The sequence below is a fragment of the Nannobrachium achirus genome (genome assembly GCF_963921795.1).
Source record: "Nannobrachium achirus genome assembly, chromosome: 18".
Taxonomy (NCBI): domain Eukaryota; kingdom Metazoa; phylum Chordata; class Actinopteri; order Myctophiformes; family Myctophidae; genus Nannobrachium; species Nannobrachium achirus.
The window spans coordinates 18,654,283-18,669,007 of NC_137825.1; the positions used below are offsets into that span (position 1 = coordinate 18,654,283).

General features: G+C 43.9%; 1 protein-coding gene across 8 annotated transcripts in view; it reads left to right on the top strand.

The window, feature by feature from the left end:
* Window positions 1–14,725, top strand: part of prkg1 (protein kinase cGMP-dependent 1) — a gene marked incomplete at both ends in the record, with an annotated part of 172,294 nt that overhangs the window by 150,465 nt on the left and 7,104 nt on the right. For all 8 annotated transcript variants that reach the window (XM_080747866.1, XM_080747861.1, XM_080747859.1 and 5 more), the window contains one exon: window positions 10,792–10,888. In XM_080747866.1, the coding sequence (XP_080603992.1) occupies window positions 10,792–10,888 (97 nt within the window). The remainder of the gene's footprint in view (window positions 1–10,791; window positions 10,889–14,725) is intronic.

The following is a 14,725-nucleotide window of genomic DNA, read 5'->3' on the forward strand; positions in this document are numbered from 1 at the left end:
CGCACCCTTAAAGGGAAATGAAACCCACAGCCTGATTTTGTGGTTTGTTTTCCACTTCAGGTTAAAAAATATAAAAGAAAACCTGACAGGCTGCATAACACTGACATTATAGTACACAGTGATGTAAGCAACAGAGCTGCATATAATCAAATTAATAATAGGCATATTAGATTGTAGGTGTGTAAAATACTGTCTATCATGCTTGGCTTTGCTCTGGACACACCTGTGAAAATCAAACACAATCATTATTAACTCATGTAATGCCGTCGGACAAGTTTGACGACATGAGTCAAACTACGTCTAATTGCTCCGGAAGAACAGTTTGATGCCTTGCATGGTTTCCTCTGCCTCCTTTAACACTGTATGTTACTGTGAAATGCAGTGTAAAACACTTTGTAGGAATGCAGTCCGTTTACCATCCCATTTAGCATTTTAAAAGCAGGAGATACATGTTGTTGTGGTCGTCGCTAGCGAGGATAGCGAGGTGACAGCAACACAGTGTGACAGCTCTCTGGTCCTACAGGTCACCAAGAAGTCGAAGGTCACAACAACACTGTGCTGCCATGTGCCAGGTGGACGCTGTGCGTTAATGAATGTACATTGTGTGTGTGTGTGTGTGTGTGTGTGTGTGTGTGTGTGTGTGTGTGTGTGTGTGTGTGTGTGTGTGTGTGTGTGTGATGTCAACTGTATGCGATGAGGTCAAACTGGGCCATTGTTTCCAAATCCAAACTCCTGGCCAGCTGTTGTGGTCATTGCTATTTCAGCCACGTGTGTGTGTGTGTGTGTGTGTGTGTGTGTGTGTGTGTGTGTGTGTGTGTGTGTGTGTGTGTGTGTGTGTGTGTGTGTGTGTGTGTGTGTGTGTGTGTGTGTGTGTGTGTGTGTGTGTGTGTGTGTGTGTGTGTGTGTGTGTGTGTGTGTGTGTGTGTGTTTGTGTGTGTGTATTGATGTCACGTCCATGTGTGTATGTATAATGTCAGTGTGTGTTTTGTCAGTGTGTTTCTGCCATACAGTATGTGTGTTAAAGCCTTGTGTACTTTGTACCGCGTGTGCACGTCATCCGTGTATTGCATGTGTTTATGTTAGGGATGGGCAACCTATCGGTCATCATATCGGAATTGGCTGACAATTACTTTAAAGGTCAGTTATCCGTATCAAGGCAGCGATGCAGCCGAAAAGTCAGTGTAAATAGCCGGTCATTGCATTAAACCTGCCTACCAGTGATGGTGAATCCAAGCTAATATAATCAGGCTTTCTATTCCTGGAAACTAGCATGCTATAGCCATTGTTCTCATGTTAATAAAAATACAAATATATTTATTTTAATAAAAATATAATAAAAATAAAAAGAATAAACAATGTCACTGATGAACGGGTTTCTGAACTGCCCACAGTGCTGCTATGAGACAGACCTAGTAGGAAAAGAAATTACCATATTATTACAAGCATTAGTGAGGACCAATTATACAAAAATAGGGTGAAAATTAGTGAAATGCTGGATGAGTTGTGTTTTCAGAATCAACCTTATTGCCACATCACAAGTTTACAGGTGTAATGAAGTGGATGAAATAATGTTTTGGTGCAAGATCCATGATGTGTAGTTTTCATGAAAAGAAATCTATTATATATATACAGGCGTATAGACCTATATGTGATCTTTTTCAACAGCCCTTAGTTTTACCAAGGGAGGCTTGCACTGTCAACATTAATTTAAAACCGGGAAAGCATCTGTGTACATTTTTGATTTTTGTGCTGGTTATTCAAAAAGCAGACACACCCGCTCACAGCGAGAACTACTGATTTAGAAGGCCTTAATGGGTTAAGAAGCTGGAAATGTGGCCTTCAACGTCCAGTCCAGAGCAGCCTGCCCTTGGCAGCGTGCAGCTGCATGTGTCTGTGTGTTTAACTTGTGAATGCGTGGTATTTGTGCTCTTGACCTCCTGAAGACCCCTCTTACAGAAGTACTGACCCTTAATGGAAAAGGATCCACCATGCGCACGCAGGCACGCACATCACACCTTATCGTGCCTTCAGGTCAGGGGTTCCCAAATTCTTCCACGCCAAGGACCGGGTCCGCAAATAGCCATGTAGCCTCTTGCTTTTGTGAAATGGATTTAAAATAATGAAAATTCTGAAAATAGCCTACGGCAAGGGTCCTCAGCGTTATCCAGGCCAAGGACCCGTTAGCTGGCCTGGGTGCCTAGTTTAGCGGTCCAGGCACCCATGCTGACAGCGTGCCGCGAGTTCAACTCCCGGTCCTGACGACCTTTGCTGCGTGTCACTCCCCATCTCTCTCTCCCCATTTCCTGTCAGACTAGCTTATAAATAAAGGCAGAAAAAGCCCCCCAAATATTGGCGGCCCCCCTGTAGTAACTCTGAGGACGATGAGGGATGAGATTATTAATCCTGAAGGGAAATTGAGGCTTTACAGCAGCATAGTGTGACAATAAATACATAAACTACTGGACAAACAGGGACACAACAAACACATGGACACAAAAGACAATTCGACAACATGACTCTATGCATGAGGGAGAGAGCTCTTATACATGTAAATTGTACAGTCTAATGGCAGTTGGCAGAAAAGAAAGTCTGTACCGCTCTCTATGCATTTGCGGGGGGAAAGTAAGGGGCGAGCGGGCGTGGCCCCCTGAAATCCATCGCGAGCGTGCTTGTTTGTGCATGCGTACGCAGGCGGTGAGAGATGGATTGTGTTCATCTTTGTGAAATACCGTGCGGCGTTTACTCACTGAGCGAGTGTGTTTGTGTCTCACCATGGAGCGGCCACCGCTGATCCTAGCGGCAGCCGGGACGGAAACCGGTAAAACACTGCCATGAATGCACTGGGACTCTTTGTCTGGGATTGGGGCAAGTTATAGGGGCGCATGCTAACAATCTTAAGTTCAATGTCTGAGTTCCAGATTCACTCTTTTACTGTGATGTGCCCGGGATCACCGCAAGCTCGCCACCTGTCCAATCGCACAGTTTACAATCCGTTACGGACACAACAGAGTCTGGTACTTGTTCATTGTCGAGGCCCCCTGGCCTATGGTATCTATGGCGTTGATGAGTTATTCCCAAGCAGTTGGTCAGGACCCATATGTTTGGGTTGCTGGGGGCACAAACATGGGGCTTATTTCTTTATACTGCAATAGTTTAAAAAATATTTCAAAAGATTATCAAAAAGTAAAACATAAAATAAAATATTTCTTTAGAAATTAAAAAGAAGGTTTATTTATATAAACAGACTAAGAGAAACACAATACAAAATTCTCCATAGATTACACATTACACTCGTGATTCTAAACAAAATGGACCGCTCAATATCACCTATGTGTTCGAAATGTCGTACGGATCTGGGAACTTAGTATGACTATTTCTGGGAATGTAAATGGATTTCCAGCTATTGGAGCTAGGTGGCACGTGTTCAAATAAAGAAGGATCCGGGCACCTTCATCTTGGGACTCCCATCCAAAGAGATCAATTTTACACCCCTGCAATTTAAGATAGTAGATAAACTCTTACTCTCATTCTGATTAACCGGATAAAAAATAAACCCCCAACCATACAACTACTCTGGTATAGGGTGATCTTCGGAGCGCTACCGCACGAGAGATTATGCACAGTGTATAGAATGAAGGCAATGAAGCCTCCTTCCAAAAGTTACGGACCCCAATGCTATAGTATTTCCCAGATGAAATTTCCCGGATCCTCATGAAAGGTCAGTGCCCAGTGGGACAGAATCCCCGCTGGGATAGGGTGAAATTGAGAACTTGGCCCATTTGGGTCTGACCTGGGTTCTCTGAGGAACGTTACGCAAGGGTTGCAGAAATGGGTATGTTGCTACGGGCTGTGCAGCAGTGAAAAATAGCAGATATACAAGCTCTCTGCCAGCTTGTAGATCCGCTATTTTTGGAAAAAGTCGTGAAAATGTGTGCAAATCTTTGAATATATATGTATTTTCAAAGCGAACGTTTGTAACTCAAATTTTGCATCTGGGGGTGGTCCCTGGAACTGAATATTTTGTGATGGGGGTCCGTGGCCAAATACATATCATTTTGGGGGTCCTTCACATGAAAAGGTTTGAGCACCACTGACATAGTAGTCTCTCAAGAACAGACCAACTGAGCTCCAGTTAAGTGAAAAGGACCTTTTCTTTGACGATGGCTAGCCAGATTGCTGACATAGAAACATAGGTTTTTAAAAAAACCTTAGACACTTATAGAATCGGGTCAAAATTCCAATTTTCACGATTTTTCTAAAATAGCAGATCTACAAGCACCGAGTGCCACGCTGTGAGCTTGTATATCTGCTATTTTTCAATAGTTACAGCATAAAATAATGATACACAATGATACACAATAATATCCGTTCTAAATGGGTAAGCGGAGACGATAATGCACACTCAACACTCAACACTCACTCAACACTCACTATAGTGATGTCTGATACTCTGATACTCTGACATCACTGACTGGCCCACCACAACGGGCACTCCAACATGTAACACTATATATGGGCACTAGTAAGACGCCTCAGGGCGACATACGACCTCGCCCTAAAGGGCGAGGTCTCGCCATGTCTTGGCCGTCTGGCCAGTGATGTACAGTACTGTATATCGGACCAGTTACCCATATATGGAAACCACTGGTACCCATATATGGAGACCACTGGTACCCATATATGGAGATCCATGTACTGTATATGGAGATACGCTGTGAGAGCCCAAACATGCTTACTCAGTATTTGTTATGTGAGAGTATTATGATGTCTATGACATCTGACACCACACCCTTTTATGCCCATACATGGAGATCCCTGTCTGTAGAATACTGTTTCTGTTAGTGTGATACCGGTATGTGGCCGATGTGGCCTCCATTTTTGGGCATTCCCATATGAAGTCCTGTTAGATATGGGCTTAATATTGATGACATCAGGGAACTCCATATATGGGCATACAAGGGATTATGTTAGTGTAAGATCACAGTGAAGCCAGAGCGTGATGTCAGAGCGACAAACCCTTTCTGTTAGATTGGTTCCCCTGACAACACAGTGATGTCAGAGCGACAAATCCATAGAACCACAGTGTCAGGCATTATAGACAGAGATACATACGGACAAGCTGTGACTGTTCACATACTAATCTGCAACCTATGGTCGCAATTAATAACATTTCAACAACAAAACATCCTGTACGGGGGTCCCTGGCACAAAATATTGCGGTTTCACAGCCAAATTACATTTAATTTGGGGGTCCTTGCAATGTAAATGTTTGTAACCACTCTATAAAGCCGTGTATAAACTAGGCTCCATGTTGAGGCTCATGCAGCTGCTGACAGGGGTCTTGTAAAGCATGCAGGTTAAATACTCTCATTCACTCCCATGTTGCCGTAGGCAACGGTCCCTGTACTGGGGGTTAATACCTGTTATGACAGCTGTATGGACGGACGGCCACACACACACACACACACACACACACACACACACACACACACACACACACACACACACACACACACACACACACACACACACACACACACACACACACACACACACACACACACACACGCATGCACGCACGCACCGGATAGCTAATCACTGTGGTATGCTATTTAAGAGATGCAGGGTGGATTGGGGTGAAATGTGCACGCGTACATACATGCATGCGTTCTCTCTCTCTCTCTCTCTCTCACACACACACACACACACACACACACACACACACACACACACACACACACACACACACGCACACGCAGAGGGATATGGACACAATCTGTCCACTGGGTACAGTGCAGTCGGTCAGATAAGACTAGTGCAGTGTTTCTCAAACTTGGGGTCGGGACCCCAAGTGGGGTCCCCAAATTATTTTGTGGGGTCCCCAGATGATTAGCTTAATGTTATTTTTTTCTTCTCACTCAACGGTAAACGAACCAACATACAGTAGTGTACAGGGTATCTGCACATTTATAGAGTGACAATTTAAGGACTATCAAGACCGTTTTAATACCAAACTGGCCAAACTGTTAAATATTAAGTAAGCAAGAGGCGAACATTGTGAAAATAGCCGATCTACATGCTCACAACGCCTCGCAATGGCGAGGCATTGTGAGTTGTGAGTACAATATTTATCTGTTGAACTGAGTCACATTAAATGTTAATACCTACAATTCCAAGTGCTTGTCAGGGTACCCAGTTCAAATATGTTTATTTTGGGTGGCACAGCCTAGAAAGAACCCCTGGCCTGGACTAGTGTCTTGCTGTGTACGTTCAGCTAGTCAGGGAATAGAACCGGCAACCTGCTAGTGTTGGTGTCATCATGAGGCACACAGACGACCACCCGGTCCTGTCTGCTGTCAGACTGTCTGACACTGATGGTACCCGACACCATCACGTCCCTCTTACTGCACTGCGGAAACGTACCAACTGCCGCAGTGTGTGTGTGTGTGTGTGTGTGTGTGTGTGTGTGTGTGTGTGTGTGTGTGTGTGTGTGTGTGTGTGTGTGTGTAGCTATACTTATGGGGACTAAACGCATGTTCACACAGTCACCTGCAGGGGACCTCTGACAGTGTGGGGACAAAATAGTAGGTCCCCACAACGGTTAGGGGTTAGGTTTAGGGATAGAGGTTAGGGTAAGGCCTCAGGACTTGCATAAAAATGAATGGAAGTCTATGTAATGTCCCCACAAGTGATGTATGTATAAAGTATATCAAAATGACTTTTTTTCTATTGATTAGTCATGTCCCCATCGATTCTGAATGGGGACCCAAATACAAGGTGAGAATCAATGGGGGTAAATTTACTTGACCCTTGAAACAAAAATTTCCCCCATTGATTCTGACCCAAATGCATTTGGGTCCCCATCCAGGGCCTTATTTGGGTCCCCATCCAGAATCAATGGGGGTAAATTTACAATAATATATACTTTTTATTTAATGTATTTAACTGAAGTCTCCATGGCATGATTAATCAATAGAAAATAATTACATTTTGGGGGTGAACTTTGGGGGTGAACTACTCCTTTAAATAACATTTGGGCAGTTAGGGTTACAATTGGAAAATGATTCAGGTTAGGATTAGGATGAGAGGTTAGGGTAGGCTGGTTTAGATGTGTTGTTCAGCTATTTTCAGCTTTGGGTTTAGGCTTAAAATGCAAACACATGGTAAAAACCGGTATTCATAAAATCAGTCCAAAAATGTTGTCCTCACAAGTACAATTTACAATCTCAGCATTTAGCTGATGCTCTTAATCCAGAGCGATTTACAGTATAAGCAATGTAGACACAAGGTAAGAACATCAAATGCATAGAGTAATCTAGGAGCATAGGTAAACCAATAACCTATCATCAGCCTTAACATTATAGCCTAGTAGTAACTAGTAATATAAACAGTGTGTGTGCGTGCATGAGTGCGTGTGCGTGCGTGACAGAGACATAATTATGTGTAGACATAATCACAATCCCATAAAATTCTATAAACACATTTATCATAGCACCTTGACCTATCTCTAGCTGTCTGTGAATTCACACACACACACACACACACACACACACACACACACACACACACACACACACACACACACACACACACACACACACACACACACACACACACACACACACACACACACACCAGGTGTCTCTGTCTGTCCATCAGTTCACACTACTGGACAGTGGGAGTGTTGCTATGGAAATGGTAAACAGAAAACACTAGGTTGTCAGTTTCCATTCCGTTATGCAATTTTATATCATATCGCTTACATTAGACTCAAAGTCAGCAATCACGATACTGGACCTAGCATCCATCAAAATAATATGAAGCACACATCACACAACTGTACAACTGTATTTCCAAATTCCGTACTTTTACTTTTACCAGTTCACTGGTACAAGGTCAAGAGGTTAAACGCCTCAAGAAAGCTTTTGGGCTTGTTTCAATTGGGGTCCTTTTTTTACTCATATAACATCGAATGAAACACAAAACAGTCGTAAAACACAAAATAAATGCTATTTACAATAGAAAGGTCAGGAGGAGGTAATCTATTGCACAGTTTTCATCGGCACAGAATCCCAGGATTAGTTTTAACATGAGAAGTCGCATGCTCCCCCGTTACAGCAGCAGCAGTGTAAATGTGAGAGGCGCGCTAACTGTCATGGACCTCTGAGCAACTTTTCCACGTGCTAAAAATACTGCCAGCCACGCGCTTAGCTAGGCTCTCCAGTCAGCGTAGTGTTAGTTATATATGCAGTGGCACTGAGGGGAAGCTGTGCTCTGTGGACGTCGTTTTGGCACGGAGAAGGAACTCCCCGAACGCTTTCTGTTTGAAGTGCTGGTCAGTCACTGCGTCTCAGTGTCTGATGGAGGACTGACCCACTGGTTTTGAACAGCTTGGTTTGGACTTTCTTCAAGTGGGGAAACTCCTCCGGTCCTTTTTTCTACTTTGGTGATTACTTCTCAACAGACTCTGAAGCGTTTGTATTGACTGGAATATATTGTTATTGATATTCTTTGAGGAGTTGAGAGCAGCTCAATCTTTTGGGAAAAGTAATTAAAGGTTTAGTCTCTGCATTCTGTCTTTGTGCAGACACACAGCGCTTAAGATAATTTTTGTTACGTTCAATTGTTTTTTATTAATTTATTTGTTTTTGGAAACGATGCATTGCTCAGAGGTGTTCCCCAGTGGATTCTGACACCGTCCCATTCATCTTGGGACCTGTCCTGACCCTGTTTCGGACCCGACTACATGCAGACGCAGCGCGAGGAGCTGGCTGCCTCACTGCTCCCCCGGCACACCCACCATCACCTCGGACCGCTGGTACCACCACAGTCCCCCGGACCCCTAGCCGAGACCCTCCCCTGCCCCCACTATGTAGAGTGGAAATGGAGACAGAGATCCTCGTTTGAGACGCTGTGCAGAACCTTCTCGTAAAAAAAGGAGACTCCGCTGGATGCTCAAAATTGATGACTGTTCACATATCTCCTAGTCTTGGGGGTTTTTGTTGACTGCACCGACTGAACTGAAATATCAATATATATATATATATATATATATATATATATATATATATATATGTAGCTGACCAGGTCTGCTGGCTAAGCGAAGCTGGAAGCTGGATTGCTTTTATGAAGTGCTCTTTGACCACATTATTCCGCTGACAAGCTTTTAAAGTGTTGTGCTGAACAGAGCTGCATACGGTTGTAACACTGAAAGCTCTACTGACTCCTTTCGTAGCCACGTTTTAGTGGACCGGAAACATTCCTTCAGGTAAAGAACGATAGCGCAGCGACACACCGTCCCTATACCAGCCTCCCCGTGTGTCCTGGTTTCCGTTTATACTCATCAGACTGACAGAGTGACATGAGAGATTTACTCCCTGTCCCGTTGAGGAGGCGCAGAGAGGCCTCCTCCTCGCCGCCCCCTCCCTGCCCCGTCGTCTCCTACTCCATTCACACCTCCAAGAAGTGGCCCTTTTTCCACGTGGTCAAATGCAGCAGGTACGACTCTGGTCCGCTGACTTGGACCCCCCCCCCCCCCCCAAAGGGTGGCAGGCAGCTCCAAATCTGATTTCCTCATCCAGATTGGAGTCTTATCAAGCTGTGTCACAAGCTATGCTCTCCTGTCCCCTCTCTGTCTCTCTCACTCTCTGCATCTGTATTCTCTCTCGTTCTTCAGATAATCTCTAAATCACGCAGCAGGATAGCTCGTTGACATTTGTATGTGATACAACCTCTCTCTCTCTCTCTCTCTCTCTCTCTCTCTCTCTCTCTCTCTCTCTTGGTTTATTTCTTACACCATCAAACCTCCTAATATGAGCCATATGTATATATATTATCATCTCTATGAATGCCTCAAAATTTTTATCCCATTTTCTTTTGGTTATCCGTTCACATATCATCGCTTTTGGGCAGAAATATAGTATTGTGTATTGTTTTTAATGTTTTTTGTGTTTTTTCTTCATGAATTAATTCCCCATTACCAGTAGCGATGCAACCTGTTGTGAATAGGAGATAGTAACACCAGGTTGAAAGTATTCTGAAACAGACCTGAATGTCAAAGTGTACTTCTCTCTTCCTCTGCTCTTATTTACTTCCACACCAAATCTCCTCGCCCATAAATAGCAAATTTACGAGCACTGCATGTGAGCTTGTAAATCGGCTATTTCTGGCTATGTCCCGTGCATTCGCCAGCCCCCCCCCCCCTCCCCAGAATAAGAGGGTGTTAGGGTTCAAGAGGTTAACCCATGAAAAATATTAACTCGAGCTTGTGACTAAATAACTACATTGGATCCACTGGAACACAGGTTCTTTTTCCCATTCCGGAAAGGTTTTTGGACATACTGTATATCAAAATATAGTCATGCCATCGGGCAGATCTTTTTCACAAATGAATGCCCTACTTAATCATACAAGCAACAAAAGTCGTGAAGAAATAGCAGATCTACAAGCTCACAATGTGTCGCTGAGTGAAACGTTGTGTGCAGATCTGCTGTTTACACAACATTAAATCAAATTGTTGTTTGAAAATAATCAAAAGGATTTGGACATAGCAGCCTACAAGGTTTCCACTCGAGAGCCATGATATCTCTGTGTCTCCTAATATTCTGTTGTATTGCTGTCTCCATAGCCTGTCCCTTGCTGCTCAGTGATTTGAGTAGATTGTCTTTATTAGATGTTGGTAAAAGAAAATACAAGTAAACACAATATAACGTAAACCCAGGATATATACACATAAAAGCGTAAGAATTCCAGTGTGGTCCTGATGGAGTTGGATGATGTTTTTGTTTACAGGTACGAGGCAGAGAACGCCTTCTTCTCCGGTCTGCGGCTGGCGGATTTCAACATCATCGATACGCTGGGAGTCGGAGGCTTCGGACGCGTCGAACTGGTATAACAGTGCATCCTTTCACTTTCATAATCTGTCTGTGTCTGTTCAGTCTGACTGTTTATCTGTCTGTTTGTCTAGACCAGGGGTTTTCAAACTTTTTTAGGCTGTGACCCCCAAAATAAACATATGAACTGGGGACCCCCACCCTGACGAGCACTTGGAATTGTAGTTATTACATTTAATGTGACTCGGTTCCACAGATAAATATTGTGAAAATAGCAGATCTACATGCTCGCAGTGCGAGCATGTAGATCTGCTATTTTCACAATGTTCGCCTCTTGCTTACTTCATATTTGACAGTTTGGCCAGTTTGGTCTTGAAAGTCCTTAAAGTATCACTTTATAAATGTGCAGATACCCTGTATACACTTGTGTAGGTTTGTTTACCGCTAGTGAGACTTTTTTTTTTACATTAAGCTAATCATCTGGGGACCCCACACAATAATTTGGGGACCCCACTTGGGGTCCCGCAAGTTTGAGAACCACTGGTCTAGACGTCTGTCCGTCCATCCTTCGATTGATCGATCTCGATCTATCGCGGCCGGCAATGGCTCGAGGTAGAGCGGCTGTCTTGGAATCCAAAGGTTCCAGGTTTGATCCCAGGCTCCTCCTGATGTCCTTGAGTGAGACACCGATCCTCTAACTGCTCCCGATGAGCACACACTGAGGAAACCATGCAAGGCGACCGACAACCTACCCAGCGGGAGCAGTGTCTTGCTCAAGGACACTTCGACTCAAAGCGAGGAGGAGCCATGGGAATTGAACCGGGGACCTTTTGATTCCCAGACTGTGTGACACTCTAAAAAAGGTCAAGCTATTCATTTACTGTCTGCCTGGCTATTCTTATATTCTTATAAATCATTCAGTTACTTATAAATACACATTACAGTAAAGCAATATAAATTAGATAGATATTAATACATTTAGAATTCACATAAATCATGGGTTAGTGAAGCCAACATTCCCCTGGTTGTGCACGAGCTGTCCTGCTCTAGATGCCACTCATAACACACACACACACACACACACACACACACACACACACACACACACACACACACACACACACACACACACACACACACACACACACACACACACACAGCAGGACAGGAGTCGTCTGATATGGTTTATGTACTGACGCTGAGAAACTGGGTCCCCTAGTTCTGTCACTCAAAGTGTAAAAAGGTATTCAGGCCCAACCAGATTAGACCCAACCCTAGACTAGATGTAACCCAACTAGAATCTAGATCATCCCAAACTAAAGGTCAGAACATCATATGACATGATTAACTGCGACTACACAATCAAATACAGTTTGGCACTGTTCTGTGCATTTGTGAGAGGAAATAAATCTTACACAGTACTGGGCAAATATATGAATAATAAATAATAAGTTCTACGCTTCGTGAAAAAGCCTGATTGACTAAAAGGATGTCATCTTGTCAGTTGTGGCATACTTTTGCCAGAAATGAATGTTTTTCTTAAAATAATTGTCTGTGAAGTGCCTGCAAGTCTCTCTCTCTTACTCACTCACTCACTCACTCACTCACTCACTCACTCACTCACTCACTCACTCACTCACTCACTCACTCACTCCCCTCCCTCCCTCTCAGTGTGTGCTGACCAAATATTTTCCGATTCGCACTCATCTATTTTTAGGGACAAATGTGAATGAAATGCTCTCCATACCCAACAAATTCTGGTTCCGATTGAACTTATTCCATGGGGTTATGAGGCTATACTACCAACATCAGGGCCCACACCGCACTCAGACTCACACACTTCCCATTGCGATTGCCTGCATGCCTCGTGGGTACACAGGGGTGTCGCACCAAATCCTGGGCCCTGGCTGGGTACAAGGATTCACTGCGGGCCCCCCATGAATGTTCTTCATAGGGGGAGGGGGCTTAACCCATTTAGCCTGGGAACACATTATTACGCATTATTTTGAAAACCCCATGTTTCTATATGTCAGTGGTGCATCTCAAACCTGTTCATATGAAGGATCCCCAACATGATATGTATTTGGCCACGGACCCCCATCTCAAAATATTTAGTTCCAGGGACCCCCCAGAAGCAAGATGCTTAAAAAATACATAATATTCAAATATTTCTTTTGACTTTTTGAAAATAGCAGACCTACAAGCTCGCAGTGCTGTGAGCTTTTATATCTGCTATTTTTCAATAGCTGAAGTATAACATTGCATGCCCCCCCCCCCCCCCCCCCGTGTGGGTTTGTGTGTGTCTGGGGGGGTGTAAGTATATATATTTGTATATACTGTATATGTTTGTCAAATCGCTGTATGTGAAGCACGTGTGTTAAGTACAGTATGCTGTACTCCCCCGGGATTCTATTTGAGATGAGTTTCCATTGCGGTGCTAACGCTGGTAACTGGACCCCCGCAGTCATGTGAACTGCTTACCACCCTGTTCTGTTCCGCTGGGGATAAGACAACCTATTGGATATTGACATTCAACCGATACTGTATACAGTAGATCTGGGGTCTTCAACATTTTCAGGCCAAGGACCCCTTAGTTGAGAGAGAGATGAAGCAGTGACCCCCCACAACCTTTTCATAGATTCCATATGTAAATTTGTGTTTTCAGATATGTATTCAACCACTTAATTAATCAGAGAGGGTCCGATCGAGGCCAGATAAATAATACATACATAACTAGTCAGATATGTCCCAGAATATAATAACCTTATAATTATGCATATTTCAACTAACATTACAAACAATAATCCTGCAGGACATAAGATTCACACTTAAAGGTCACCGCTCACTTCACACTGGATGTCCATAACTTTTGACTGTACATGACCTGTTAACAATCTTGTTGATAAAGTATTCAATCAATCAAAGCGGCCTGTATGACATCAGCTAATCTCCCTGGGGTCCACACACACACACACATAGACAGAATGATGTTTGGAGGAGTGGAGGGGAGCAGTACAGTACAGGAGTGGAGGAACCCCCCAGCCTGGACAGATTAACATATTAAATTGCGTAGCGGTGAATCACGATGGATGTCTCCGGGGCAGGCTAGGGATCCCCTGCCAAGGATATCCCAGAATGCCTCAGGATCTATTTTGAACCTTCCTTAGAGGACAAACAGGGGCAGCTCAGCGGGGTAGAGTGGCAGTGCGGGAAGCCACAGGACCCCGGGTCGATCCCCGACTCCTCCTTGCTTCGTGTCTACAGTAAATATCCTTGAGCAACACCCTGAACTCCTAACTCAGTGGTTCTCAAACTTGGGGTTATTTTGTGGGGTCCCCAGATAATTAGCTTAATGTAAAAAAAAAAATCTCACTCAATGCTAAACAAACCGTGTGCATCTCTCCATTCCAACATGTCTCCTTTCCGACAGATACTAACCCTATCTCTTACCCTAACGATAACCTTAACCTCTATGGACGTGTTGCCACTCCGACAATAAGAAGTCACTGTCGGAGTGGCGACATGTCGGAATAGAGAGAGCCCCCCAAACAAACCTACATGAGTGTATACAGGGTATCTGCACATTTATAAAGTGACAATTTAAGGACTTTCCAGACCGTTTTAATACCAAACTGGCCAAACTGCCAAATATGAAGTAAGCAAGAGGCGGACGTTGTGAGCATGTAGATCTGCTATTTTCACAATATTTATCTGTGGAACCGAGTCACATTAAATGTAATACCTACAGAACAATTCCAATTGCTTGTCAGGGTGGGGGGTCCCCAGTTCATATATTATGTTTATTTTGGGGGTCACAACCTAAAAAGGTTTGAGAACCCCTGTCCTAACTGCTGCAAATGAGTAGATTGTCCACTTGGCATGGCTTCCTCCGC